The 26,928-nt window shown below is 37.2% G+C and overlaps 5 protein-coding genes across 5 annotated transcripts; 1 reads left to right on the top strand and 4 right to left on the bottom strand.

The window, feature by feature from the left end:
• Window positions 1-834: 834 nt before the first annotated feature.
• LOC128725269 (ribosome maturation protein SBDS) lies at window positions 835-14,220 on the top strand. The gene is made up of 2 exons (XM_053818998.1): window positions 835-1,792; window positions 14,083-14,220. The coding sequence occupies exon 1, from the start codon at window positions 835-837 to the stop codon at window positions 1,603-1,605; it is 771 nt and encodes a 256-aa protein (XP_053674973.1). The 3' UTR covers window positions 1,606-1,792; window positions 14,083-14,220.
• On the bottom strand, window positions 1,728-2,913 carry LOC128725268 (inactive hydroxysteroid dehydrogenase-like protein 1). Its single transcript, XM_053818997.1, has 4 exons — window positions 2,754-2,913; window positions 2,451-2,684; window positions 1,931-2,391; window positions 1,728-1,858 (listed from the first exon to the last, which is right to left on the bottom strand). Exons 1-4 carry the CDS (start codon window positions 2,911-2,913, stop codon window positions 1,760-1,762), a joined length of 954 nt encoding a protein of 317 aa, XP_053674972.1. The 3' UTR covers window positions 1,728-1,759.
• On the bottom strand, window positions 3,235-4,702 carry LOC128725267 (inactive hydroxysteroid dehydrogenase-like protein 1). The gene is made up of 2 exons (XM_053818996.1): window positions 4,370-4,702; window positions 3,235-4,282 (listed from the first exon to the last, which is right to left on the bottom strand). The coding sequence occupies exons 1-2, from the start codon at window positions 4,551-4,553 to the stop codon at window positions 3,492-3,494; spliced, it is 975 nt and encodes a 324-aa protein (XP_053674971.1). The 5' UTR covers window positions 4,554-4,702; the 3' UTR covers window positions 3,235-3,491.
• Window positions 5,980-11,713, bottom strand: LOC128727601 (uncharacterized). The gene is made up of 5 exons (XM_053821531.1): window positions 11,551-11,713; window positions 7,548-7,785; window positions 7,334-7,437; window positions 7,199-7,255; window positions 5,980-7,120 (listed from the first exon to the last, which is right to left on the bottom strand). The coding sequence occupies exons 1-5, from the start codon at window positions 11,711-11,713 to the stop codon at window positions 6,138-6,140; spliced, it is 1,545 nt and encodes a 514-aa protein (XP_053677506.1). The 3' UTR covers window positions 5,980-6,137.
• Window positions 13,397-23,624, bottom strand: LOC128727599 (uncharacterized). Its single transcript, XM_053821529.1, has 9 exons — window positions 23,435-23,624; window positions 23,191-23,347; window positions 22,917-23,117; window positions 22,149-22,824; window positions 20,484-21,801; window positions 20,281-20,423; window positions 17,461-17,749; window positions 17,033-17,368; window positions 13,397-14,228 (listed from the first exon to the last, which is right to left on the bottom strand). The coding sequence occupies exons 1-9, from the start codon at window positions 23,622-23,624 to the stop codon at window positions 14,047-14,049; spliced, it is 3,492 nt and encodes a 1,163-aa protein (XP_053677504.1). The 3' UTR covers window positions 13,397-14,046.
• Between the last annotated feature and the right edge of the window lie 3,304 nt (window positions 23,625-26,928).

The following is a 26,928-nucleotide window of genomic DNA, read 5'->3' as shown; positions in this document are numbered from 1 at the left end:
ATCAATTATGACCGTAATGTTGCTCTTATTGCTTGCTTAGATTAATCGGTGCATGTAGGTGTTTTAACTCATAAATTGGTGACTCTTAATCATCTTGTTTGTGTTATAAAACGTATCAAGAGAATGGTGAAATTGTTAGCAACCTCGTAAATATAACTTTTAAATAGCATAGCTTCAACGACACGGATGCTTAAACTTTAGTGGTATTAAACAACATGAAAGTGAGATGTGCCTTCAATGATTTAGACATAAAGGATAATTAAAATCTCCCCTACGGTTGCATTTAGGTAAAAAACCGTACCAGTAAATGGACATCGTTCAATGGATGTGATATAATGTGTTAACTAAGTATATTGATAAATTTGTGTCGAATTCTAATTGAATTTGTTACTTTCAGAATGAAGGACCGGTCCAGAAATTTGTAATCAATAATGGCCAGAGTGACAGAACTTCAACAGAATCGAACTCCCATGGGTCGGACATTATAAATGTCCAACACCGCAATTATAAAAATCAATTCTTAAGGTATTATATGCGCATTGTAACAATTTGTGCAATAAGTATGCATCTGCATCAAAACTAAGTGTCCATTGAGCCAGCCAACATCGTAAAAATCGCTTTGTATGTGATGTTGTTATAATCAATTTAGTGACGGCCAGGCATCCATCCACGTTGCGCATGTTGCGAAGAAATAAGCTTGTCAATTATAGAGTATAAACGTATCCCAAAGCACGTTGTCTATAATTATGCTAAAATGACGGTAGTCAAGAGTAATCGTGGTAAACAAAAATTCGTGTACAGTGAATAAATTGAAATTATACGCAGCGCAGCGAAATGCCCAAAATATTTACACCAACAAATCAGATACGATTGACAAACGTAGCCGTGGTTCGAATGAAAAAAAGTGGCAGACGCTTCGAGATTGCGTGTTACAAAAACAAGGTGCTTTCATGGCGATCAGGTGCAGAAAAAGACTTGGATGAAGTATTGCAAACAGCAGCCGTATTTAGTAATGTAAGCAAGGGGGAAATTGCTAAAAAAGACGAATTGCAGAAAGCATTCGGTACAGACGATTTGCCGAAGATTTGCCAAGAAATATTAGCCAAAGGCGAGCTGCAGGTGTCAGAACGAGAGCGGCAGGATCAACTGGACTCTTTGTTCAAAGAGATCGCTACGATCGTTGCTGAAAAGTGTGTAAATCCCGAAACCAAGCGTCCTTATCCGGTTTCGATAATCGAAAAATCTATGAAAGATAATCACTATTCCATCAAATCTCATCGTAAAGCTAAACAGCAGGCGTTAGATGTAATTCGGCTGCTAAAAGAAACGATTCCGCTGGAGCGTGCCAAAATGCGATTGAAGTTAGTTGTACCAGGTATCGAATCAAAACACCTAAAGCAGCGCCTTGCTAAGCTTAGTTCTACTTCTGAGACCGTTATTGAACGAGAAGAATGGGAAGGCGAACAGCTTACTCTAACGTGCCTCATAGACCCAGGACACTTTCGAGAAATAGATGACATCGTTCGAACAGATACCAAAGGTTCAGGCACAATAGAAGTTTTGAATTTAAAGGAAATGAAAGAGGGTGAAGAAATTTTGGAATGAATTAATCAAAACCGTCGTGAATGTTACATATTGAATATAATGGTGACTTATAATAGATATCAATGAACACTTTAATTCATTGCTCAACAAATGGGCAGATAAAATAGTTATCACATGGAAGTGCTGAATTTGAAAAGCCTAATATTCAGGTTAATTAGTGCTCAATGGTGGAATGTTTCTTCAAAAGGTATGTATACAGTTTGGCGTATACTCGAAGTCTCAATGATAACGGCAGCGCTTTAAGTAAAGCGGTCTACAACGAAAGAGTTAAAAAACACTATTAAACGGGGATCCAGGGTACATTTCACAACTTTGTATAACTCACTTGCACGCCGTGCGACCAGTGGCCAGTGGTTTGATCGACTTTAGCGATGGTGAATCCTGCGTACCGTATCATATCATTGACCTTTACAAGGTGTAACGGTGCAGATTTTTGTTGTCCATTTGCTGGTGCTAGATAATCCGTCATACTCGTGTGTACAAAACCTGGTGATACGGTTTGGCACTCGATCCCGTAAGGTGCAAGCTCTTCATGTAATGCAAGCGAAAAACTCGTTATGTAAGCTTTTGTTGCAGCATACACATTTAGATAAGGAGTTGGAGCGAGCGATGAGAGTGAAGAAACATTTATGATTAATCCACGTTTGCGTTGCTTCATTGAAGGAATTACAATATTGCACAGAAGCGTTGCAGCTCCTACATTGATGTTGATTAGATCCCACATTAAACGCCTTTCCATTTTATCTGTCTGGATAGGTTTTTCGTTGATGATTCCCACATTATTAACTGTAACATAAATAATCATATCAATAGCTATAAAGAAAATGAGTCCCTTAGTCCCTTACCCAGGATGCCTATATCCAGCTTGTTCAACGCTATTGCAAGTTTGTCGTAAATTTCTTCTCCCTTTGAAAAGTCAGCTACGAAAATGCGGGTTTCTAAGCCATGTTTGGCCGTGATTTCTTCGGCCACTCGTTTTAGTTTGCTCTCATTGCGAGCAACAAGCAGTACTTTCATACCTTGACTGGCTAAATAGCTTGCATATCCTTTGCCGATTCCATCGGAACTACCGGTAATAACTGTACGCAATCATAATATTGTATAAATGCTAAACACGTTACATTATTTGTTGCTATCTCAATACATACCTGCCCAAGAACCGTATTTCTGTGAAAATAAATCTTGTCTATCCTTTTCAAATTGCTGTTGAATCCATTTCAACAGCAACAGAAAAGGAGTACGAAGGTTTTCGTAGATCCAGCAGATTATACTATACGCTCCAATAATCGTAGTTAGTAGCATTAACATCGTAGGTGTGCTGTTGCTGCTTCTTACCTTCTACAACACAATAACTTGACTGACTGTGAGGTGCGTATCAAAAGGAAGCTCTATCTAAAGGACATAGGTTTTTTTTTTCAACTAATTCTCTTCGCGCTCGACCTTTTACCTTGGACGTGTCATGTAGCAAACGGATTTTCAGGGAAACGTGTGTCTGTGTGATTTTATATTTCGGTATTATAAATAGAGATAATATACCTTATCAGACCGTTCCATTTTGCAAGTAATGGTGCAATGGTACTACTTCTTCTTCAATGGTTCTCAAGCAATTTTTCATGCTCGTTAGTGCACTATGTATGATGTCGCGTCGCGTATTGGGTAATATTAGCCATCTTGTTTTGCAAAAAATACAACTTTTAAATCATAATATTTGTTTGCTGTATGTTGTCACATTCTTTTTTGCTAAAGCGAGAAACGATGTAAAAAAAAGAGTGGAATGTAGCAGCACTGTTTTTTGAGAATATTTTATCAACTGTGTTCTATCGTCTTGTAAAGTAATTTTAGTTTAGTTTTAGCTAGCATACACACTTGGGTGAACCTTTTACTGTTTAATTATTCTTTTCTTTGCCATTTCGCAATTTGTCATAAATCATCTGTAACACGAACACCCGAAACTGCTCAGGAATAAGTTTCAGTCCTGCGTATTGCAGGCCGTGAGTCCAGTATCCACATGTATGATCACTTTTCCCAATCGTAAACCCGGCGTATCGGATATAATCATCCAGAAGCACCAAATGTTTTCTTATGCCGCTGTTTTTGTATTCGTCGGAGGCAACAAAATCCGTCATGTTTGTGTGAACGAATCCTGGTAGGACGGTTTGTACCTCTACTTGAAACTCGCGTAGCTCTTGTCGCAATGCAATTGAAAAATTTCTTACATAGGCCTTAGCTGCCGCGTAAACGGTCAAATACGGAGCCGGTGCTGCTGCCGAAAGTGATGATACATTGATAATTAATCCTCGACGCTTTTGTTTCATAAAGGGTATCAGCATATGAGACAGCAGAGTAACAGGCGCTATATTCACGTACAATAAATCCCACAGTGCTTGCTGTGCCAACTGCTCAACACACATGCCCCTGTTGTATGAAAGTCCAACATTGTTGACCAATATACCAACGTCTAGCGAATTAAGCTTCTCCTTGAGATGATCGTAAATGCTCTCGCCATCACAAAAATTTGCTACAATTATCTTTGTTTGTACCAAATATGTCTTGGTAATTTCTTGTGCCACGCAACTTAGTTTTTCTTCGTTCCTCGCTATTAGTACAATTTTCATGCCTTTCCTGGCGAGATAACGCGCATAGCCTTTTCCGATCCCATCCGAAGCTCCGGTTATCACTTTGAAAAAGTAAGTCGTAGGTGCAACATAATATGCAAAAATTTATTACGATTAAGAGAATCAACAGCAATTGCATCAGAACTTACCTGCCCATTCACCATATTTCTCGGAAAACGTTTGCTTGTGTACGAGCTCTTTTATGCCACCTATCACAATCGACATAGGTCCCCGAAGGTTGTCGAACAACCAACAAAGAGAACAGTATAACCCTATTATAATTAAAATTTCACCAAGAAACAACATTCTTAAAGTATCAAATAGTATTCGCATCAAAGCGGCACAACTAGCATCTAGTGCAACTTCAATAGTTCTACAACTACTAGGTTTCAGATTTCAAGCTCGGACCTTATGAGAGATAGATTGTCCTTCAAATCGTGTGTTGTGTTTTGAAACGCGTGAGAATGAAACCTATTGATTATCCCCTCTCCAACTAGAACCTCTCTGAGATGCATCTGAGAATGCAGTTCTAGCATTGATATTGTAATGAAGGTACTTGTAATTGTAATGCAAGGTATCTGTAAACATTCTGGAAATAAAGTTGAAGGTTGCAAATGAATAAATCATGCCAGAATTGGCTATTTATTTTACTATTTTATCGAACATTGGTCTGCTTTGTAGTGATAATTTCGATTCGCAGTTTTTGCGAAGCATTCCAAATATCACTATTCAATCAAACACAGATAAAATGTTTAGACCAGCATCCTGAAATTTAATTAAATTGAAATGATTTATATATATATATCTAACAAACACTTAAACGCAACGTGTTCGCCTGTGAACCCCATGTGAACAAACCTTACAAGTTTTGTTGACTTTGCCGATCGGGCAGCCTGCGTAGGTTATAAAGTGCTATGCTATCTACTCGGACCAGATACTTTTTGTAAAATTTGCCTATCTTTCCGGAGGTAATGAAATCCGTCACATTCGTGTGTGCATTTCTTCGACGGACGGTTTGAACTTTCACATTAATAGATCGTAGCTCTTTGTAGAGAACATCTGTAAAACTTGCTGTATACAATTTTGAGGCAGCTCTATCGCTGAGCTCATGGATGTTAATTAGATTGTTATAGCATCATCGCATCGAAAAATATTTCCCTATTAGACTAGTAGAATTGAAATTGAGACTTACGTTGTTGTTTTTGATTGTTTTAAATATTATTTAAAAAATTCATTCTAATTGTACAATCATTAGTTTTGGAATCTAAGTACGTAACTTTGCCACGAATTTTTTTTGTGGTACTTTTTTCTCTTTAGCTTATTTAGAATCAGATATGTAGTATTCGGTTCGATACTATGATAAAGTTCATAGCATTATTAACCGGCTGGATCAAAGAATTTATGCTGCGCAAAACAAGTTATTTATCATAAAATCTTTATTTTTTAACATTTTTCTTTCTTACGCTCTAAAAAAAACCTAATTTTAAGGCTCTTTATTCATTCTCAAGACTCTATTCTTGTATTACTTTTCTTAAACATAAGAGTAAAAAAATAAATAATTGAATTTATAGGCAGCTGCCCCGTCTTTAAAAAAATTCTCGTGTGCACCTTATTACAATGTTTTATTGGTGGGTGAATATAAGGTGCACAATAACAGAAGGAATGTTTAAGATTTATTTTTATGCTTAGTCATCGTCATACAATGAAACACACAAACATCGTTTCAAAGGAAACAAGTAAGCATAAAAGGTTCTGAAAATAGTTTATACCATAGGGAATGGGAGACTGGAGATTTAAAATTTCAGGACTGAATTATATCTTATGTCAGATATTCGGCAAGAAAATACCCAATCACTTATCACGACTCTGAGATGCTGTCGGTGTTGCAGTCTATGTCCATGTTCAAGCAGCTATAGTCTACATAGCATCGCATTCCGTTGCTCCTACTTGGTGCTCGGAAGCAGTTTGTTTTATCTGATGGTGTTGGTTGATCATGCGCTGCTTTTTTAACTCGCGTTGTAGCAAATAAACGAGGGCACCAATTAGTATCACAGCCAAACAGGCGGATATTAGAAGCCCTGTAGCATCGAACACTTGCACCGAGAGGGCTCCTGTATGTCCTCCCCCTACTACGCCACTAGAAGAATGACGTTCTGAACTTACTGCCGATTTAGACTCAATACCATTCGTTTTGTCAGACTCGGCTGCATGTTTCTGGCTGTACCGGTGATCAAGCTCAGCTCCAACTAAGAAACGACCGCGATCTGTGACGTGATTATGCTCTGTCACATGCGGCTCTTCTGGATTCGTTGGCTTTACCACAGACAAAAGGATATTCACCCGCGATTCAGCGCTTGATTCTGCTGTTTGCGTCATCGAGAGTTCTCTTACAACTGCTTGATTATCACTGTCCTGCAATTCCGATTGCTCAGATTCAACACCGTACGAGTGCCCTTCCTGTTTTAGTACGAGACCAGTTTTGTCGATCATGTTAAATTGTCGTACACGTGCATTTCTACCATTTTCTGGCCACCAAGCGGTGGAAGAAGGAACGGGAACTGCTGCACTTCCTCCTTTGGCTGGTAAAGCCAGTCTGGCTCGCACCGTCAGCATATCAGGTTGGAAAGTACATACTACCACGAATCGACGGGTGCTATGGGTCAAAATACCCAAATTCTCTTGAACAGTAATATACGTCTCAACCGTCAAATCATTCGTGCTCACTTTGCTACCACACTTCTCATGGTCGATGCGCATAGTGTAGAAAGTCTGTGGGCTAGATGCATCTCCTTGAATGCCACAGTTTCCGTTCTCAGCGATAATGCGGCCACCGAAGAACGGACCGGTTTCTACTTCGATTTCTGATGCGTGTGGTAAACATTGCGTGGCGTGTGCTGAAACTAGCATGACAAAACAACAAAAATATATACAATTATCTTGAAGATTCAATAAAGCTCTTAGAGCGTTATAATACTTACATGCTTTGGTTGGTATGATTATAGTTTGACCTTGGTTTCGAGAGAGCGTTGTAGATCCTGTGGTTATCAGAGGCTTTCCACCATCAGAAAATCCTAATTTATCCAAATTGCCTGGTGTGTTCGCGACAGTTTCACTTGTTGTTTGGTGTTCGCTCTTCATCGCTAACGGCTGAACGTGGAACGAATATTTGGTTGCCATCCGGAGATTCTTCACCAACAGTGAATACATGTTGTTCTGTCTTTAATATCGTATGAAACATAAATATAAGATTACAATCTGTCTAAAATCACTGCTAAGGTAATATTATGCAACAAAGAAGAGAATCTGCTTAAGGCCGTGCTTACTCACCTGATGCCATATTCATCCGTTACAAGTTTTGATCGACAGCGATGAGGTCCCCAGTTTTGCAATTCACAATAAAACACTTTGAATGCTCGCCGATCACGCGCATCCACGATAGCCGAGAGTTTAGCTGATCGTCCTTTGTTCAATGCAAATTGTTCACCGTCATCTTGGTGCACACTTTCCACCTCCCATGTTAAGTTGACTGATTTGTAGTCTGGCTCACCGGATAACGATCGGATCTCTGCAAATAAACGAAATTTTCATGTAAACTTATTACAAACTGTAAAGCATGTTACCTGATCAGCAAACCTTATCATATATGATTCGTTGCAACGAGCAATAATTGCACTATATCCTTTTCCGAGCAATTAAAACATACTTATTCCGAGCCTGCCATTATTACATACTTATTTTTAAATAAGCATTTTTATGTAATGCTAAAGATTAACATTTGCCAGTAAACTCCATAATCTTAAGCTACGTATCAACCAACCAGTAAACAAGACATTTATATACTTTTGAAGGAAGCAAGAGCTTATTTCGATGACCCGTTTTACACCCGAGAGAGCCAGTGGGAATTTTCTTCCGCTCTACAGTCAGATCTGGAAGATATTCAGGGCACGTATACACGTCGCTGTTCGACCCCCGCTCATCGTGAGTTAGTTTGCCGTTGCGTGCGAGTCTGGTACGGCAGGAACGACTCAATTAGTAACATTAACCTATATCTACACTGAGTGGATTTTCAAACAGCAGCTTGGAAGGAAAGAAAGCTTAGAGTAAAGATGAGAGTAGCATGTTCACAGTGCGTGGAACGTAAGCGTTGGGAAAAAGCCAGAAAAATGAAACACCTAATTTTTTTCTGTTTTTCTGTCTCCTCAAACATTAACTACACACATAGCTAGCCGGTCAGGTAATTGTGTTCATATTTCGAAACGTATTTAGTAGTAAACAATTTCATATTTAGTAGTAAACAATGTACTCTTCACTCGTAAAAGTGTTTCACGCGAAATTGTTGCTTTTAGCAAATGTGGAAAGAATTGGATGGTCGATCGGAGCTTGCTGTTCAGGCAAAAAGCTTAGTAACGCAACATTTGTTTGTTACAGACGATTGATTTTAAATTAAATTAAATTTTTATTCACTATGTTTTTTACCATACTTTCTGAGCATTTTTGGTTATTTTTATTTTCTGTTAATATTTTTTGATCCCAACTGAGTACTTTCGACATAGGTTCATCGTGGCTGTAGCGATGCAATGTCCTCCAGCTTAAAAAATATTGGTAATTTGTTCTTTTATATTGGTATAATATCATCTGGTTGATAAACTTTTAATTTTCTTCAAATTTTCAAATCTAGATTGATGATTTGTTTTAGTAGTTTTGATTTTTGATGAACAAAAGTGGTAACTACTAAAGCAGAACAACTGGTTCGTGTTCAATGTTGGAATTAATTGAAATCGTAAATATTCTTCATACCCTTTTTGAACCCAATTTTACTATCTCAAGCCACACATTCCGCCATGAGACTGGTTGTGAACTGTAACTCTTCTTTGCTTTATGTTTCATTAGTCAACAAGCAAGTCTAATCATCAACCGGGATAAGGCTCTCAGCGACTGCTGGGAGGAAATGCCTTTCAGCTCACAAATAATTATACAAATTTAAATACGGCTAAGGCCGTCCTTTAATGAATAACAATAACAAGCTACTCTAATTTTTTATCTTCTTTAGCTATTCTACATATATTGTAAAAAGTTATTATTGTACAAATTCAAAAGATTACCGATTGCCGCTCAAAGCTTACCAATTTGCAACAAAGGCAGAACATTTAGCGAAACAATGCCTTGAGCGTTACGCGCTGAAAAACTAGTTTCTGACGTAAATCATGCTTGAAGCCGTAATGTAACACAACTATGCTTGTTCAATTTTGTTAACTTAGCAAATAGAGTAACTTAGAAAACAAAACTTGACCGTGAAAGACATGGAAGTTGTGTTATAGTCGTTTGGAAATTACTTAACGATCAAAACAAATAATTTTTTATTGTCTATATTCTTACTTCATTTGAATTGTCTTTTTATCTTCAGCAATTATTACCTTTTTGCGAATTCAATAGAGTGCTATGTATTCATCTCTACAACGAATTTTGTGACCGAATGATCATCGTGCCGTCATCGCACATCGACGATAATCATGTTTTTTAAGCCGTAAACGAAGGAAGCAAAAAATCACATTTAAGTACGTACATTAAAATAAGATCGTATAACCGATACCCGATAACTCATATTTTTCATGAGATCTCATTATCGTTCAAAAAGTGCTAGTGTGAATTGGTTTCAATATTTTAAAATATCCAACCCTCACGAGATTGTCGCATTTCGATAATCTAGTATTAACGATAGGGGATTGTTGTAAACAATTGGTGCATACATTTTGTATGGCTTATAGCTTATGTTAGAGCATAATCTTCAACTTTATTCTATAGGAAAGTAGGTGTAGTAAATTATCAAATTATCATTCAAGCGAATGTGAAATGCTTCAAAATTCAGGGAGATACGTTTTATTTTATTGGTAAAACAGTTTATGTAATCTCACATGTAATAGTTTCAACAAAAAAAATCAAGCTGAAGACCAAGGTTGGATGACCTCTTGTTGAGATCTGTTGATGTGTCTGTTGCACGATTGTTAATAGCCCCTGTTCTGAATACTTCTTTCCACAGCCGCTCTAGGCAATTTTACTTCTCTCTTTTCTCCTGACGGAAAACTCATCTGAAACGGCCGACTTTGTGTAATTACTTTTAACCTGAATTGCAGCATTATATCGATGGTTAAACAACGTATGCAAACGTAGGGCATCAGCATGCAGTAGGAAATTGAATGCTTTTTGAAGAATAGGGTATTGCGTTTTGACGAAAAAAAAAAAAAACAACATTAGCCTGCAAGCCGCGTAATTGGATACAAATGCTACATAAAAGTGGAAAAAAATCTGCCATTTGCTTTTCAACTTGCATGAGGTTAATTATTCAATATAAATTGCCAGGAAAACTAAAAAGGGATTTGTGATAATACTTTTTCGTTGTAGCTTTCCAAAGAGCAAATATATAAAAGTTTAATTTGTCGGCATGGTTTGACCATCCAAATATTTCCTCATTTCTCATTGTTATTGCATGTATTGTATGCCGTTACGCGTACTCGTTACTGCCAAATATAAATTTCATGAATCCTTCGGCATTAGTCTTCATACCTTTCGTCATTTTGAATCAAAACTCAAAAATGTTTATTATCCTTATATTTGTACTTTTCACTGAATAACTCGGTACGTAAAATGCGAACCCGTTTCTTTAAAATTCCTAAGAGCCAGGTGTCTCCAAACAAACGGATTTCATAATTTACATAATACGAATTTTATTTTTTTTGTGACCTCTTTTTGAAAGTTTTCTTGAAACGCGCTAACGGTTTTGTGATGGAACAGATTTTTTTTACACTAGATGGTATGTGGCTTTGCTTGCGATTAATGCTAACGACTAATGATGGTACATGCATCTCGAAATCAGAATCAGACTAGCTCAAAAGACTGGGAACGTTGTATATGTTCAACCTCTTTCTTTTCTCATTTTCAATGTGAGAATGGGAAAACCGCAGCACAAAAAGAGTGTAACGAGTCGTTCGAGAACAATGGCCGCTGGTGTTGAGGGCCTGGGAGGTGGGAGGCAATGAAACCTTTCTGCAGAAGAAACATGGGAATACCGGAAGAAACGAAGCACATCTTTCACGGGTACTAGCACATTGTTTTTTCCCCAAATTGCACCATTCCAATTCCAAAAATGGAGTTTGTGTTCAAGGCTGATTCTTGTCATAAAAGCTCTTAATTCAGTTCTGAAGAGTTGGTAGAACATTACTTCAGCTCTCATGAAAATGGGTTGTGTTAATTTCTACGTAAAACGCATGTAACAGCAACATTATTTTTACTATTCTAGATTACTAGTTATACCAATTAAGATTTAGAAAATTACCGAAACTTCTTGGATCCTCTTGACAGGAAATTGTACGAACTGCTACTGCCAACATATTGAGTGTCAGCACCAGACCAGTTACCGTTGATGATAGTGAACGCTGGCGGTTAGTTCTTTCATCGGAGATCCATAGCATCCATAACAGAGATGAACATGACGGCATTTTAGACAAGGAATTTGAAATTTTAATGCCTCGAGCACACTCTCCTCGAAGTATTAGCTGAGTTATTTTGTAATGACAATCCCGCCAATGAACTATGGTGCGGAAAACACTCAGCTTAACACTACACTGCACAGTAGAAGTAGTGATAGTAGTTTAACGATATCATTCATCCAAATTATAGATGATTTCAATTTTTATTCTTTTCTTTAGGGTTTTCATTCGCTTCGAATTTGTATTCTTTCAATATGTTACACCTTCCGTTAGAATTATTTATCCTTTTTTTCGTATGATATATTTGTTGTTCTGGCACCACACACCAAGAGAACACTTCAACACTTATCAAGGTATTAAATAATTCACAATTTAATAATATTTATTCATGTATTGAATCACAATTTCCCGAAAGCCGGTTTTCTTAGCAATTTCAATCTTTACTGAGACTCTTATATAAAGAATCAATTAATCGATCAATAAAATAATAGAACAAATAAGCTTTGATCAGTAATCGAGCTCTTTTGCACTCTTCTAAGTCCGTTTTATTCTTGCGATCTATGCGCCACGATGCGAGAACGCGTTTCCGCATAAACAGGTTCAACGGATAGTCGTGAAGAAAGAGAGATCAGAAAGAAAACGAAGATGAAAGCAAGAGATGTATCTGGGATAGTGAAGGAGAAAAATCATGAAAGAGGAAAATTATTTTCAACGAAGACGAATCTGTTTTCAAACCTGTACGAGGGATACGCGTTTTCGTGGCGCTTTTTGCGTAAAACCGAGCCTACACCTATGGGTACGACGAAACGTATTAAACCCTTTGCAACCTTTTCAAACAAATCACTAGCTTTCTAAAGAAAGTGTCGAATGCTGCACTTCCGCACTGTGGTTTGTCTTGTCGAAGAAAAGAAGACAAGCAGACAGAACCAATGCAAACCACAAGACGATAGATGTGTCGAGGGAGAATCACAATGATGACGTGCAACTATATAAGAGAACCCTTTGAACGAACGATCACATTTCAACTAACTCGCCTAGCTGCGCCGACCTCTAGCCAGACCACGCGCGCGTGTGCATCAGACTCATTTCGCTCACGCAAAACAGACCAGTTTTGTATTATACCACGTCGCTCTCGACACTGAAGTCCATCGACATGCGTAGGATTTTCTCTGTTTTCTCGCATTTCCTCGTAGTTCAGCTTTCGTAATAAAATTCTCTCAAGCGTTTACGTATCGTGGAAATCCATGCGTGTAAGTGCGGCTCTCTTTTACCAGTAATTTTCTCCCAAGTTAGCATTTTCAATGTAGTAAACAATGTTTCCTTGATTATTTATAATTGTTCAATTTTTTTTAATCGTATCATCTTACGTCTGGTTATTTGCTTGAGATGTTTGAGAAAAAAACGAGACAAACACCTGCCAGTAATAGTTATAAAAATACTAAAACAATATCAACTAGTCGCTTATGCACGGACATGCCACTTGTACAAGGTCATCTTGAGAAACCGACAATAAGTTCTAATGTTAAAATTATATAGTTTATTTATTTCAACATAAACGCCTATTTGGAATCAAATTTTTACACACGGTATATATGTATATATATATATATATATATATATATATATATATATATATATATATATATATATATATATATATATATATGTTTATTTATTTATAAGATTTGCAGCTGATCGTTTCCTGTCGCCATAATATACTTTAAAAAATGATAAAGTAATTAACGGCTCGTTAAACCAGGTAGAGTGGTGCTCGAAAGCAATCAACCGTTTCGCAACAGAATAATAATAATCGTGGTTGCAGTGGCTTTGTGGGGCGACACAGCGACGATATAATATTTTGATTATCGAACTGAAAATTTTCAGTCTGCTAGCTCTAACCCTTCAGTGCCGGTTTAACTACCAAACTCCAACGCTTAGTACTGAGGAGATACCAATTTTTTCATTAAAGTCGTAAATAAAAAGTTCAATCTTCTTATCACAGTGTGGTGAACCGCGTGTTCGTACATTGTTGTGGACCATATTCCTTTTGACCTACTACAAGAACTGCAAATTTTGGGTAGTGAAATTAGATACCCAAACTCATTGTTTATTTTTTTCATGCATTTATTTTTCATACTTCAAGCCGTTTGGAGTTACTTAGGTTCCAAGTGAAGTAAACTGTGGATTTTTATTCTTTTGCTGTAATATAATTTTTACATGTTAAACTTTGCTCAAAAACGAGAATTGAAATGATGACACAGGTTTGTTTGGCTGATGAAACTAGACTGTTGATCTTTACGCATTCTGATTATAATTAATATAATAATCAATTATTGTCCTTTTTAACAAGTTGTGTTCGTTGCTCCGTACGTTTCCAGATGGCTCACCAGCACCTGCTGGATGTGATTTCGTTGATTACGCTCTTCGGCCAATTGTTGCTTAATTTGCACCATATCTTGCTGCAGCTGCCGTACGCTAATGAACAGTTGTCGCAACGTTGGCGTCATTTCATCGTAATCAACACCTGACATGCGAGTGAAAGCATGAGCCGAACGAACACCGATGAAACAGACACGAAACCGAAATAGTGATAGAAATAAAAATAAAAGAAAGCTTGATATATTAGAACAAAATGCCAAAATATAACACTCCTGACGATAGTATGAAAAAAAATCAAATATATATCACTTCAAAATATAACACTTCTGACGATAGAGTAAAAAAAAGTTCGAATACAAGCTGATAGCAAACTGCCTGACGAAAATTGAGAATATGAAACCAGCAAAGTATAAACATTGCACCATGAACTGATGATCCTGCAGTACGTAAGGAATAGATGACTTAGGAAAATAGTGCTTCCACAAATCGGAACACTAAACAGGTGAGAATCAACTTTATGGTTTATGATTTTTAAGGGCACTTATGATTTTTCCATGTTTTTTAATTCATGTTTTCTAGTTTATTTGAGAATCAAACGTCAAACAAAACACAAGCGTTTGTAACGATTGTGAAAGGTTGTTCTGTTGTTTTTGTTTGATTATACAAATTGATTATTTTCTTAATTCGTCCCTATATAAAAAATTGATTATTTAAAGCAGCTTATTGAAAACATTGCACACTCTAGCATACATATCGATATTTTTGTCAGATATATAACATAATACAGTAAGCTGTTAATTTAAACTACTTTTAGTAAAGGAGAATAAAACTCACATAACTGCACATTGGTGCAATCATCCTCGTGGGGATTGCATTTCTCAATTGAATTATCATATGATAGAACCAGTATCATATTGGAGCAGACATAACAGTACAAAACAGCATTATCCCAGTATTGCTTTATAAAACGTTAGTTAAGTTTGGCTAATGGTTAATAATCTAACTACAATCTGTTGCTACTATCTAGTATGCTACAAATCAAACCTATATTTCAACAAATCAGCAGGGTTCACTGCGACTGTTGAACAATAACTTTTCAATAATCCTATCGATGATGTGCCCAGTAAAACATCCATAATTTATTGCAACATGATATAGAATTTCGTGACATATCATCACGCATATTATCTTCTTGCATTGAACAAGTTGCGTTGTCATATTCCTGCTGCGTGCCGTCACCGTTCAGCTGTGGGGTTGATCGACGAAGTTGCGATATTTTTGAATTCCTATTCAAACCTTGTGCCGTCTCGAAGGACCGATTTAATCGACGATCATACAGTACCAAATTGTTACCCTCGGTATGGGATGAGAGTTGCCCTAGAGGCAGATAATCTCCTATGTATCCCGTTGTACCACCTTCCGGAACTACCGGAGGTGGGATAGTATCTTTGTCGTGAACAAACGATACGACATCCCATTCGCCACGATTTGTTGTTCGGTTTCGATACCGATGGTGATGCTGCTGGGAAGAATGATGATAGTGATGCTGTTGATAATATGGAAGTCCTGCGCTCACACCGTTCCCTGGTGTTGTCTGATTTGCATTCATCCATATGGTTTGCTGCTTGGAAACGCGCGACAACAGAGGTGTGTTAGTGTTTGAACTCATAAAAATGTTATCGTAGTTCGAGCCAGACCGAGAAATCGGTTTGCGATAGCCTGCGCTTGTTGAAGCTGGCTTGATGCTGGTAGTGTTTGTTGATCGGAGTGCACCGGCTGCACTATGTGCACCTTGTGATTCTTCCAAATTCCATTCGGTGCTCCCGTAGCCCCCAATTGAATATCGTTCCCGTTCGTGTTGACGGTGGTGGTGGGATGGTTGCTGCTGTTGTTGTTGCGGTTGTTGAGCACTATGTGCTGCCGCGTGGAGCGTAGCGACTGACGCCGCATAAAGATTGAAACTGTTTGGGCTTGCTTCCCGCCATATGTGAGATGAATTAATGCTGTTTGTTGATGTGTGTGTTTGACTATGTCTAATGCCGCTACTACTCGATAAATAGGAGGATAGCGAAGAACATGTAAATGGTAGTGCGGGATTGGAAGAGGAAAAATATTTACTGGTTTTCAACTTTCCACCGCGAATCGGCAAGCACGGTGTCCATGGCAGTAATGCTAAGGGGAGCATTTGTGTAACAAGCGTATTTAAAAGTAATGTACAAAACACCGTGAGTGATTTGTGTGAAAAACATCATGGCGAATATGAAAGCATTCATACATTTTTGGATTTAATTCAATCGATGAATTAAGAAAAAAATGGTTGCTCAAATAAATACACAAATTCAAATACGATTGAATGGCGGCCAGAGAAAGAGTAAATGGGGAAAAAGACAAAATACGATCAAAATTATGGTCGTAACTTTTTATGTATTTGTTATGATTTATAAACATGCAATAAAAAATACAAAAATGTTTCAGGACTAAAGCTATAAATTTCATTAGCAATTACAGCACATTAGTAATGCTGCTGCAAACTTAGTAAAATCATCACATAGATACATAAAGTCATTTTTGCTACAACTTGCAGAATTAATTCAAGGCTCTCTATAAAAAAAACATTACAACACACTTGGAACACAATATACCCTACTACAACAACTGACTAATTAAACAATCAGGCATAGTAGCGCTGCTCATCGTTAATTGTCACTTTGAAAAATAAATCTAATATATTCGATTTGTAATCCCAAATCGTTGAAAACAAATCGATATTATTTTATTAGTTCAGCATCAAACTATTCTATTTATAGCATTTTTAGATAATACAAAAGTGTTGTACTAAAATTATATTAGTGATACAATCAATCAATGCAACAATTATACAGCAATACCAAAAAAACCTTTAAAATACCGAATAGTGATTATAAGTGTATATATAAATGATTCGCCTACCTGAATGTAACGTGTTGCGAGACGAGCTTTGGTACGCTGCACAGTATGCCTCAATGACGCGCAATACTAACGCATCTTCTTCATAAGTGGGAGAAATTTTTGAATTTGTACCGAGGGGTAAATTGTTTGCTAAGCTATCGGAAGCGTTCAAAATTACATTTCCTCCGCCGCTGTTGCCACCTCCCACACAACTGGCAGTTGCTCCACTTATACTCCCAGTTAGACTGATGGTTGCACTACGGCCAGCACTAACTGCTCCACCTCCAATGGCTGCCGAACTTAAAAGAAGCGGACGCATCGGTGGTGCCGGTCGCAAGTTAGTGATGTTCCAGTTAACTAAAAAGAATTTGTGTGTATGAAAGTCTTTTCCGATATTTATCATAATGCCTTGATAACAAAACAACAAGGAACATGAACAGTTAATTTACCTTTTTCCGGATTTTTTTTTTGATTTAGAACCGGTTGGTTTGCTTCGGGACGATTTGAGCTCAACGAGCTTAGGGAAGGTAACAGATTTACATTCGGTTGATGTTGCTTTAGTTGTTGCTGTTGAAGATGATGCTGCTGTTGTTGTTGCTGCATCTGCTGTTGAACTTGATTGTAAGTCAAATGATGGTTGAACGATTGACTGCGTTTGTGTTGCGACATGTGCTGTACGGTGCTTGACGAACCACTTCGAACAGGATGGCTGTTTCCAATTGCTGGCGGTGGCGACATCTGTTGAGAAGAATAGAGAATATCATGTTAAGAGATAAAGCTGAATTACCTGATGTATAATCGGCCCAACGAACATTATATATATAAATATTATATATATATAAATATTATATATATATATATATATATATAAATATTATATATATATATATATATATATATATATATATATATATATATATATATATATATATATATATATATATATATATATATATATATATATATATATATATATATATATATATATATATATATATATATATATATATATATATATACTCTAAAGCAATTTGAGCGTATAGAAGGAGTTCATTAGCCAAAAAAAGGCAAACTGTTAGTATCTTATACAATTTGATTTAAAACAATTAAAAGATAATACTTTTATTGACACACACACGCAGAGATGGAGAGGCTCTTTTATACAGGGCTCAGGTAGTACATATCAGCTCAACCAGTAGTAGCAAAAGCAAAGATAACAACAAATAAATAGATGTGAAAAGCGCATTTGTAGTCCTCGTACTAGTTCAGCTGTCGAGCATGAAATTGTACTATAGGGTATGTGAACAGTGATGCAGTGATAACAATATTTTTAACATTATACCATGATTTAAAATAATGCAAAGAAATTAAAATCCTTTGATCCATATAAGATATTAGCGATATTAGCGAAGGCAGAAACGAATACTTTAACAAGTTGACAATTGAATTCTATTTCACTTTCAAACTGTTTTTAGTTCAGCAGTTATTACGAATTATTTTAAAAATATCCAAAGTCATAAATGTAAAATGTAAGCACCACAGTAACAAGCAACAATCAGAACGGTAAAAGCAAACATAAAAATTCGTAAATCAATTAAAGAAAAAGAAAACACAAAAACACAACTATACAGAAGAGACGGAATACTCTTGCCTGAACCCTGAGCTGCTGCTCCATCATCACGACCGCTTATCGTAATATTTGGACGATGTAACAGATCATCGCCATCAGTGGCAGTAATCCCCACCCGACAGGTCGTTGTTTTGCTAATATAGTTGATTTTCATATTGCTTCTATTATCGGCCATATTGATTGGAGAACTGAATGATCGGGATGTTTTTGGTAGTGGCAACGCGCCTCCGGAGGCCGGTGGCAACTTTATAGACTGCGTATTCGTGATAACAAAAATCGGTAGCTTTTCTTTCTTCCACCAGTGAGCATATAGGCCAGTTTTGTACTTGATCCCCTTTGACGCCACTAACATGTCACCACCGTCCGGGGTCGAGATCGACTGTGAATGACCCCGTTGTAACGCGGCGGGAGTGGTGCAGTCTGATACATTTATCACAATACGGCTTTGACCGACTGTGCAATTGCTATGCCCCGGAATAGTTGAAACAACGTAATCGTTTGCCTCGGAGGGAGAAAATGTCGAGGATACACTTTTTTTGTTGCATCTATGTAAAGCTTGATCAACGAGTTTCGCGTCCACACGTCGATTCATAGTGATCGTACTGATACGTTTGTTGTGTTCTACAACCCCCCAGTGTTTTGATGTCTCGATTGTATTGTGAATCGGCAAAACAAGATCACTTTCAGCAATAATACCACGGTTCTTGTCCAAGTTAACTTGACAATCATGTTGAAGAAGACGATGATAATGATTATCAAGTTTGTGGTACGCGTCATACTGTCCACTGTCGGTGAAATCTCTAAGCACAGTTTCGTTAGCGCTAAGCTCAATTTCGCACAAGCTATTACCCGAGCGTATTTTTTTTAAACGAATTGAGTCGGATTTTTGTTGGTGCTGGTTTGCAAAATCAAAATCATTGGAAGCCATTTTGGAATCTTCCTTGTTCATCATTCCACCATCGGAAAAATTCCCGTAAACACCTTCTCTTTGTGCGTTGTCAGCGTCCTCGCTGTTCAGTGCACGCTGCTCTGCATGATCACAAAGAAGAAAATCACCGGAAAATTTAGCAAGCCCATCAGGCGGCGACGATATCGTACAACTACCAGCCATACCTGAATCACTAGAATGGAGACTTGAATGGCCATGGGAACTGCATAAACTGCAGTATTTGTGCTCTGGGCTCTGAAATGGGCCCAATAATGATGGGGTGTTTGGGAATCTACCCACCATAGCTTGCTCGGGAATTAGTTGAGTTGCTTGCAAGTTGATACTATTATGTTTATATTTTTTTCTACATGCCTCGCAGGACTGATTATTATTGGAATCAATTTTTTGTTCTACCAACGACATCGAATTGTCCTTGCTGATAGCTAATTTTACATATTGATAACTTATGCATCGTCTTGCTGATGCGTTGGTATCCCCGATAACGCTTTTAGCTATATTTGATCCTTTTGCATCTGTGCACAGTGTTTGTTGCAGTTGTTCTAGATTACTTTTGGCATTGCTACGAATTCGTTCCGAATTGAGCAAAATTTTTTTATCCGAATTTATTGAGTGTTTGCGAAATGGGGATTCCTCGCGTGATAAACATGCAACAATATTCCTAAACGAGGCTTGTTCATCTGCGCTACCAACATCATCATGTTCATCTTTCATGGATTGTGGAAAGTTATAGAGTAATTCAGCTGTCATTAAATCTGGCATGGGGACAGGTATAGTGGCAGGTATGTCAAGCGAACTGGAATGTGTAATATCATTATGATCGATGTTGTCCAACGCTTTAGATTTTGTGATTTTTGTCGAAGTCAACACCTGATCATCTCCCTGCAAAGCCTGACCACCTTCACGACAGTCTTTTTTCCACGAGGGAATGTATATTTCTGTCTTTGACGAGCGGTTGAAACGATTCCCAACAAAGTATGTTGGCATGCTGTGACGTACTTCGGTGATCATTCTCTGCTGCAAGGAGTGCTTTATTTGCATCGATTCGTCAAGATTGAGCAAATTTTCGCAAGCCATTAGACCATGCGCAACAAACCCAACATGCTCAAAGCTAGACATTTGCGATTGTTCAGAGAATTGTTGCTTCAAATCACCTAAAAGCAATCTTGCCGTTGAAGTATGAATTTTTCCCGAAGAGGAGTGTTGATGTGCGACAGCAGTTGTTGTCATTCCACTAACATCAAAAGTTGTCATCGTCGTTGCTATATCTTTACTGTCTATAGAATTGCAGTCATTCAATAGTTGACAAGCTCCCGCAGTGGAACCATTCATCAAATCTGAATCGCTAAGTGGCATTGCATCAGCATTAAAATTCGTTCCGTTGGAATCTATTGACCACGTGTTTTGATGAGTTCTTCTTGCTGCTGCATACATGAATGCGCTACCGTCATCTGTTGACTGGGAACTATTGTAGCTTTCATATACGGTGATAGCTTCTCCATTGCCACTTTGCTTTTTGGCGGTGCTTTTGCCGGTAAAAAATGTTATAATTTCATATGCATCATCATCGTCTTGGTCCTTTTCTTCTTCTTCTTCTGCCTCCATCTCTTCTTCTTCATTTTCTTCTTCCTGTTCCTCTACCTCTTCATGTTCGATGCATTCCACTGCGTTCTGACGCTCGAGAGCAAAACAATTTTTAGTGCAAGTGAATGATGTACAAGACGAGGATGTGGAGTTGATGGAATTATTACTATTATTCATTGAGCGTGATTGGGTTGTTCTGCACGATGTTAACTTAATTTGTTTGTTGGGAATATTTTTTTCTAGTAACTCCACATCGTTATCACAATTGCTTTTTACTAACAGCGCGCTTGCTGAAGCCGTTTCCTTCTCGTGCCGCTGAATCCTAACAGTAGCTTTATCACGACGATTTCTTCTCATCACTACACAGTGTCGATCGAATTTTTGCACCATTTCAGGATACAACAGAGCCTGCACAATAAACCGCGATAATTTCCCGACTCGAAACAGACGGCGGAAATAACTAGTTAACTGTGCGTATGGAGCAGTCGGTGGATAAGATGCTGGGGGAAAGGTTGTTTCAAAATTTTGACTATTTATGCTGTACCACTGACTGTTGCTGCCACTGTAAGCACTGTATACCGATACACGAGTACTGTAGCCACGAGAATCAAGTGCTAGTTGTTTTTTGTTCTGTTTATCCAGTTGGCATAAAAAATGCAATAGAAAAACAGTACAGAAATTGCAACAAAAGATGCCACGTACCCCACAGGCCACGAAGCACACACGAAAATGAATTTTGGAACGAACAGAAGAAGAGAAAATATAATGTTAAAAGTAAAACAATTTTACGATACAAATGTTCCCCTTTGCATTACATGTAAACTAGGGATTTCTTTTGTGAACAAATCATTTGCATTCATATCATAGAAAAAATTTAAATCAAACAACCAGATATTGAAATTACTATTAAATCATGGACCCACGTTAGGATGTGTACAGAAAAAAAAACAAAGTCAAAATAACAGTTTTATGCTTACATGAGGTGGCGGATGAGGAATATTTACAGCCGAGCTGCTGATGTTGCGTTTCATGTCTACGGTAGCAACCTGCTGTTCGGTTGTGATGCTACACGATCTTGGGGTCAAAAGTTGTACCCAACGATTAGCCTCACTTGGTCCTTGACATACAGCAACGATACGATCTATCAGAGATCCATTGATTTCAAATGCGTTTTTGAGCTGATCCGTATCCTCTAAACGATTCACGGTTATCCCCGTCAGTGGCAATTTTCCTTCGTATTTAAATGCGCTCATGCGCTGGCTTACGCTTAATATAAGCAAAGTGTCGGTAAACAACACCAGATAACGATCTTTATGTTCTGGCCCCACAGCCACACTACCCATGTGTAAGATTTCGCCGAGTGTACTAAGTTCCGCGCCTTGCCATCCACGCACCGGTCCGGTGAGAATTTGCAACTCAAGCTCTTTCTGACGTCGTGTAGCAGAACAAGAGGACGCCATGTCCTTATACACAGCGATACTACGCTGCGTATCACCTCTATCAGGATGTCCACTTTCCATGTGGCGTTCTAGCTCTTGTAATATGGCGGCATATTTATCTAGTCGACGAAATGGCTTCGATAGACCAGTCGTAAGAACCAAGAGTCCGGGTTTGGCTGCACCCCGGTTTTCCATAAAAGCATTTAGCTCTTCGCTGTAGGAGTACAAGTGAACAATGAAATTAAAAATAGCATAACGAGCAGTCCGTGGGCATGAGGTAGTAGAGGGGATATAGTGTTCTCTTACCAAAATTTATCAACTATAACGATTGCGCGAGGATGTGCAGCACAATACGATTGATGAATTTTTTTCATGGCTGTTGCCTTTGATAGAAAAATTTTGCCAACTCGATCCTTACAATCTTGCAACGACTGTAATAGTTCTTCGTGTGATTCAACAACTTCGAGAAAATTGCACATTAATTGTACGTATTCGTTGATTGAAAGTCTAAATTTCAAATGAGAGGTTAAATTCGTATTAACGGGACTTCATTCCCTACTTAACGCTTATCTTTACTTACATTTGACTTTCATCTAGCGGTTCCAAGAAATTTTCTACTAGCCCCCGTAGCTCTGCTACATGAGCTTTTTCACTTTCTAAAAGATCACGAAGCACGACCATTCTAAATGCTTGTATTTCTTCTGGTGGACGTATCGTCTCGGATAGAGGCAGCGGCCCTGTAGTTTTGTACAAAAAAAAAGAAACATGACAAAGCCGTAGCGAGCAAAAAAGGAGTTAGAGTCATTGTTCACACATCTACATACCAGCATATTCCTTCACGTAATTACTAGGAAACCAACCCGTTTTATCGCCCAATGTTCCTTCCCACCATCCTCCTTCCTCACGCTGTGTCAATGTTATTACATCACCTTTTTTGAAACATAGTTCATCGTTGTTGGAACCCTTGAAGGAATACTGAGCTTGTACTGTGATTACGGAGGGGGTCGCTTCCATTACGCAGTTAAGCACTTTACAAAGCAGTAATAATTCTTTCTGAAATATAATAAACATGATGCCAAGAAAACATTATTTTGCCCAATGAGCATAAAAGATGATCACGTTGCCCGATAAGCGAAGCAGATATAATTTCAAATGCTTAGAGTCAGTTAAAAACATACTCAAATGATGTCAAATTCTTTATAAATACTATTTAAAAAGACATATTTGCTACAAAAATATAACATTATGCAACAAATATGTATTTTCTGTAAAGTGTAGAAAAAACTAACAAAACAAAATGTTTAGCAACAAATGGTAATACATTTTCATACACATTCTTTGGCAATACAAAAAAAACGATGCAAGTACATAAAATAAGAATTATATATTTATTAAAAAGGAAAATAATCCGGCAATATTTTTAGCGTTTCCATGTTTTTGTTTGTCATATTGTACATGATTTTATAAAAAATTGAAATCAATCAAACGAACTTTACATGAAATTGATGCATTACGAAAAATGGTATTGATGCATGAATCTTTTTATGTCTCATTTTCGCTTCCTTACATTCAGTGCCGTCGACATCCAAAAGAATCTAAGTTTTCTTTAGTTTATATTATATTGTAATTTTCTAAGGTAGATATAGTTGAGTCTGGTTGTTCCGGGGGTCGAATTGCGTATAGTATCAACATTGTAACACGTACTAATTGTAAAAGTTATTTTATCGGTTTCATAAACTATTTTAGATTCTAGAGTACTTTGAAATATTTTCAATTATTTGCTAGTACTCCCTATGCGAGAATACACGATTGCTTCACCGTTCGCTTGTATATCCTACAAATGTATATTTTACAAATGTATGTATATTTTTATTGGGAAAATACAAAGAGATAAATTAGTATCACCACCATAATTATATACCAAATAAGCACAATATAATTTTGATGCATTGCCATTCTCATTAGTAACTTAATTGTCACATGTGAACCTAATTAATAAAAATATAAATTCTTTAGCTTCTATTTTTTTTATAAGTAAATTTATGATAAATAAGAAAGCAAAACCTCAGAGAATAATCACTGTATAATGATTTTTTATAAATAAATGTGAAACTAAGCCTCTTCAGCTTGTGATCAAAATCACTATTACAATTTTCGCTGCCAATGAAATTTCTAAAATTATTCTTCTTGGCGCACGATCATATGTCTTGTTCGAAGCAGAAGCGTGCTAGCCCTTTCGCGATGCAAGCCAGCTACGTTCCGTACTCCGCGATGAGTCTACAATAATATAATCATACATTATAATTCAGCAACATCTCTCATAACATAATATATTTATCGCCTCTGTATTGCTGCACTACTTACATTGCACAAATCAAAAAATTGTTTGTTATAACGAATAATCACACTTTTTGAGTGATAATAAACTAGTTAATTTAAAGCCAATACTTCTGATCCAAAAAATAAATTATATATTTCTTTGCAACATAGAAAATCTGGCAAATATCTCGCTGAAATATGATTTCTCACAGTGAATTATATAGCACGAAAACAGTCGTTGATGCACTGCTAGCTACAGATGGAGATTAACCAAAACTGCCAACAACTGTCGCTAGCCAACAATTCATCCCCACTAGCAATTTGCAATTGCACTGGCGTACATTCGAGTTGCGTTGCTTTCGAGGAAAAATATTTGGCAAAACATATTCGAGAAAATAGTTTTTGGTGTAGCCTTCACACAGGGCAAACCTAGTCTACAGAACTGAGTTTTACACAACGGAAGCATAATCCATGGGTTCCTTTATGGCATCCAAACTTGAGTAATACAGCTAGTACTTGATAAATTCATTGTTGTATCATTGTTATATCTACTAGATTTGATTTGATAGTTTAAAACTGTTTTAATACAAAAATATAATTCGCAAAATACTAATAAAACAATGAAACTATTCGTTATATTTACATTCATCAACTAAAAGCAGACAGAAATGACATGTAATATTATTTTTTCAGATTAGGCTAACGTACAGCGACAAATAGGAGAAGCACTAAGGTTGACTAATGATTATCATATCACAAAAATTAATTAAATACCATCATATGGAGCTGATTTGCTTTTGATACTATACCGGTGAAGGATTTTTCTTAAGGAGCTTACATTGGCACACATGGTGCTATCACGTTTACGATCATACATTTTGTTTTTGCTCAAAAAAACTTTTCACGCTCGACGTGCCAGACATGCGGGGTTGTGTTCAAATGGTAGAACATTTTAAAATCAGACTAGCTATAAATAGAAAAATGAATTTCATGGCGGTGGACGTACTGTCCAATGCCATCCGGTAGCGAGACCACCAGAACGAGACACGGTCGAGGCTAACATGCATATAGAAACGCCCTATTGTTGCTCGATTACTTTCAAAATACAAGGGAGTCCATTCCTACCCAAGTATATGATTCAAAAGCATTAGTTAGATGGACGTTTGTGAGCTAGCATAGCAAGCAAGTACCGTAAACCACAAGATATTTATATGCTACGATTTATAATTAGCGCATGACTTACCGTAAAGGGCGAAAATTATAAACTTACTCTCTTATATAGCTATTGGGAACACTTCTCCGCAGATCACCCTACCGGTGTCACCTCTAAGTAAAGAACCACTGGCAACCAAAGAAATAGTTTTGCCTGCCGTACAGTATGCCACCCCACTTAATGCTCTTCTAGACAGATGAGGCGTATCAAACGACGCCGTATTCAATTTATTGAATTTTGCCTCATTCTGGCAAAATAATAGATAATAATTGCACGTCAAAAATGATTCTATAACCAAGTTGATTCGTCGTATTGCATGTGTAATGCGAATCAGCAGTATCTTATCTCGAATAAAAACTACGAAGTTTGTTCAAATGAAACAAATTGTGCACCAACACTTTTCACGGAGTTTTCCAATGAATAAAATTGAACAATTTTTCTTTTTATGTTGAACATAATCTTTTTACCTAATGTTGTGACCTTCTACTGGATGTAAATAATAGCCAACTGTACACGACAGAAGAAAAACTTGGCTAAGCGCAGGGCATGACGAGAGAAGTTAGGGGTAACCGGTGCTGGAATTTGATTTTCATGGCGGCCATGTTTGGTATTCTTATGTCACTTTTGATAAATCAAATTTAACCACAATATATAGTGTTTTTAGTTCAATGAATGAATTAAACATGACAAGAATTGTTTCAATTCAGGTTTTTTTTATTTAATTTTCATTTATCTTGAAATAAATTATAACCCAACAAAGTCTTGTAGAAAAAAAAATGATTGACA

The sequence above is a fragment of the Anopheles nili genome, chromosome 3 (genome assembly GCF_943737925.1).
Source record: "Anopheles nili chromosome 3, idAnoNiliSN_F5_01, whole genome shotgun sequence".
In the NCBI taxonomy this organism is placed as follows: Eukaryota; Metazoa; Arthropoda; class Insecta; order Diptera; family Culicidae; genus Anopheles; species Anopheles nili.
This window is presented reverse-complemented; position numbering and strand designations above follow the sequence as displayed.

Excerpts from the sequence above, each read along its gene's own strand:
- LOC128725269 (XM_053818998.1), top strand. The coding sequence starts at position 835 with ATGCCCAAAATATTTACACCAACAAATCAGATACGATTGACAAACGTA.
- LOC128725268 (XM_053818997.1), bottom strand. The coding sequence starts at position 2,913 with ATGTTAATGCTACTAACTACGATTATTGGAGCGTATAGTATAATCTGC. Across the intron at positions 2,685-2,753 it reads GAAATACGGTTCTTGGGCAG|TTATTACCGGTAGTTCCGAT; the intron begins GTATGTATTGAG and ends GATTGCGTACAG. Across the intron at positions 2,392-2,450 it reads GCTGGATATAGGCATCCTGG|TTAATAATGTGGGAATCATC; the intron begins GTAAGGGACTAA and ends TTTATGTTACAG.
- LOC128725267 (XM_053818996.1), bottom strand. The coding sequence starts at position 4,553 with ATGCGAATACTATTTGATACTTTAAGAATGTTGTTTCTTGGTGAAATT. Across the intron at positions 4,283-4,369 it reads GAAATATGGTGAATGGGCAG|TGATAACCGGAGCTTCGGAT; the intron begins GTAAGTTCTGAT and ends ACTTTTTCAAAG.
- LOC128727601 (XM_053821531.1), bottom strand. The coding sequence starts at position 11,713 with ATGCCGTCATGTTCATCTCTGTTATGGATGCTATGGATCTCCGATGAA. Across the intron at positions 7,786-11,550 it reads AGAGGATCCAAGAAGTTTCG|AGATCCGATCGTTATCCGGT; the intron begins GTAATTTTCTAA and ends GTTTATTTGCAG. Across the intron at positions 7,256-7,333 it reads GAGCGAACACCAAACAACAA|GATCTACAACGCTCTCTCGA; the intron begins GTGAAACTGTCG and ends TGATAACCACAG.
- LOC128727599 (XM_053821529.1), bottom strand. The coding sequence starts at position 23,624 with ATGGAAGCGACCCCCTCCGTAATCACAGTACAAGCTCAGTATTCCTTC. Across the intron at positions 21,802-22,148 it reads TTCCTCATCCGCCACCTCAT|AACAAAAAACAACTAGCACT; the intron begins GTAAGCATAAAA and ends CTGGATAAACAG. Across the intron at positions 14,229-17,032 it reads TCGCAACACGTTACATTCAG|GTGTTGATTACGATGAAATG; the intron begins GTAGGCGAATCA and ends CTCGCATGTCAG.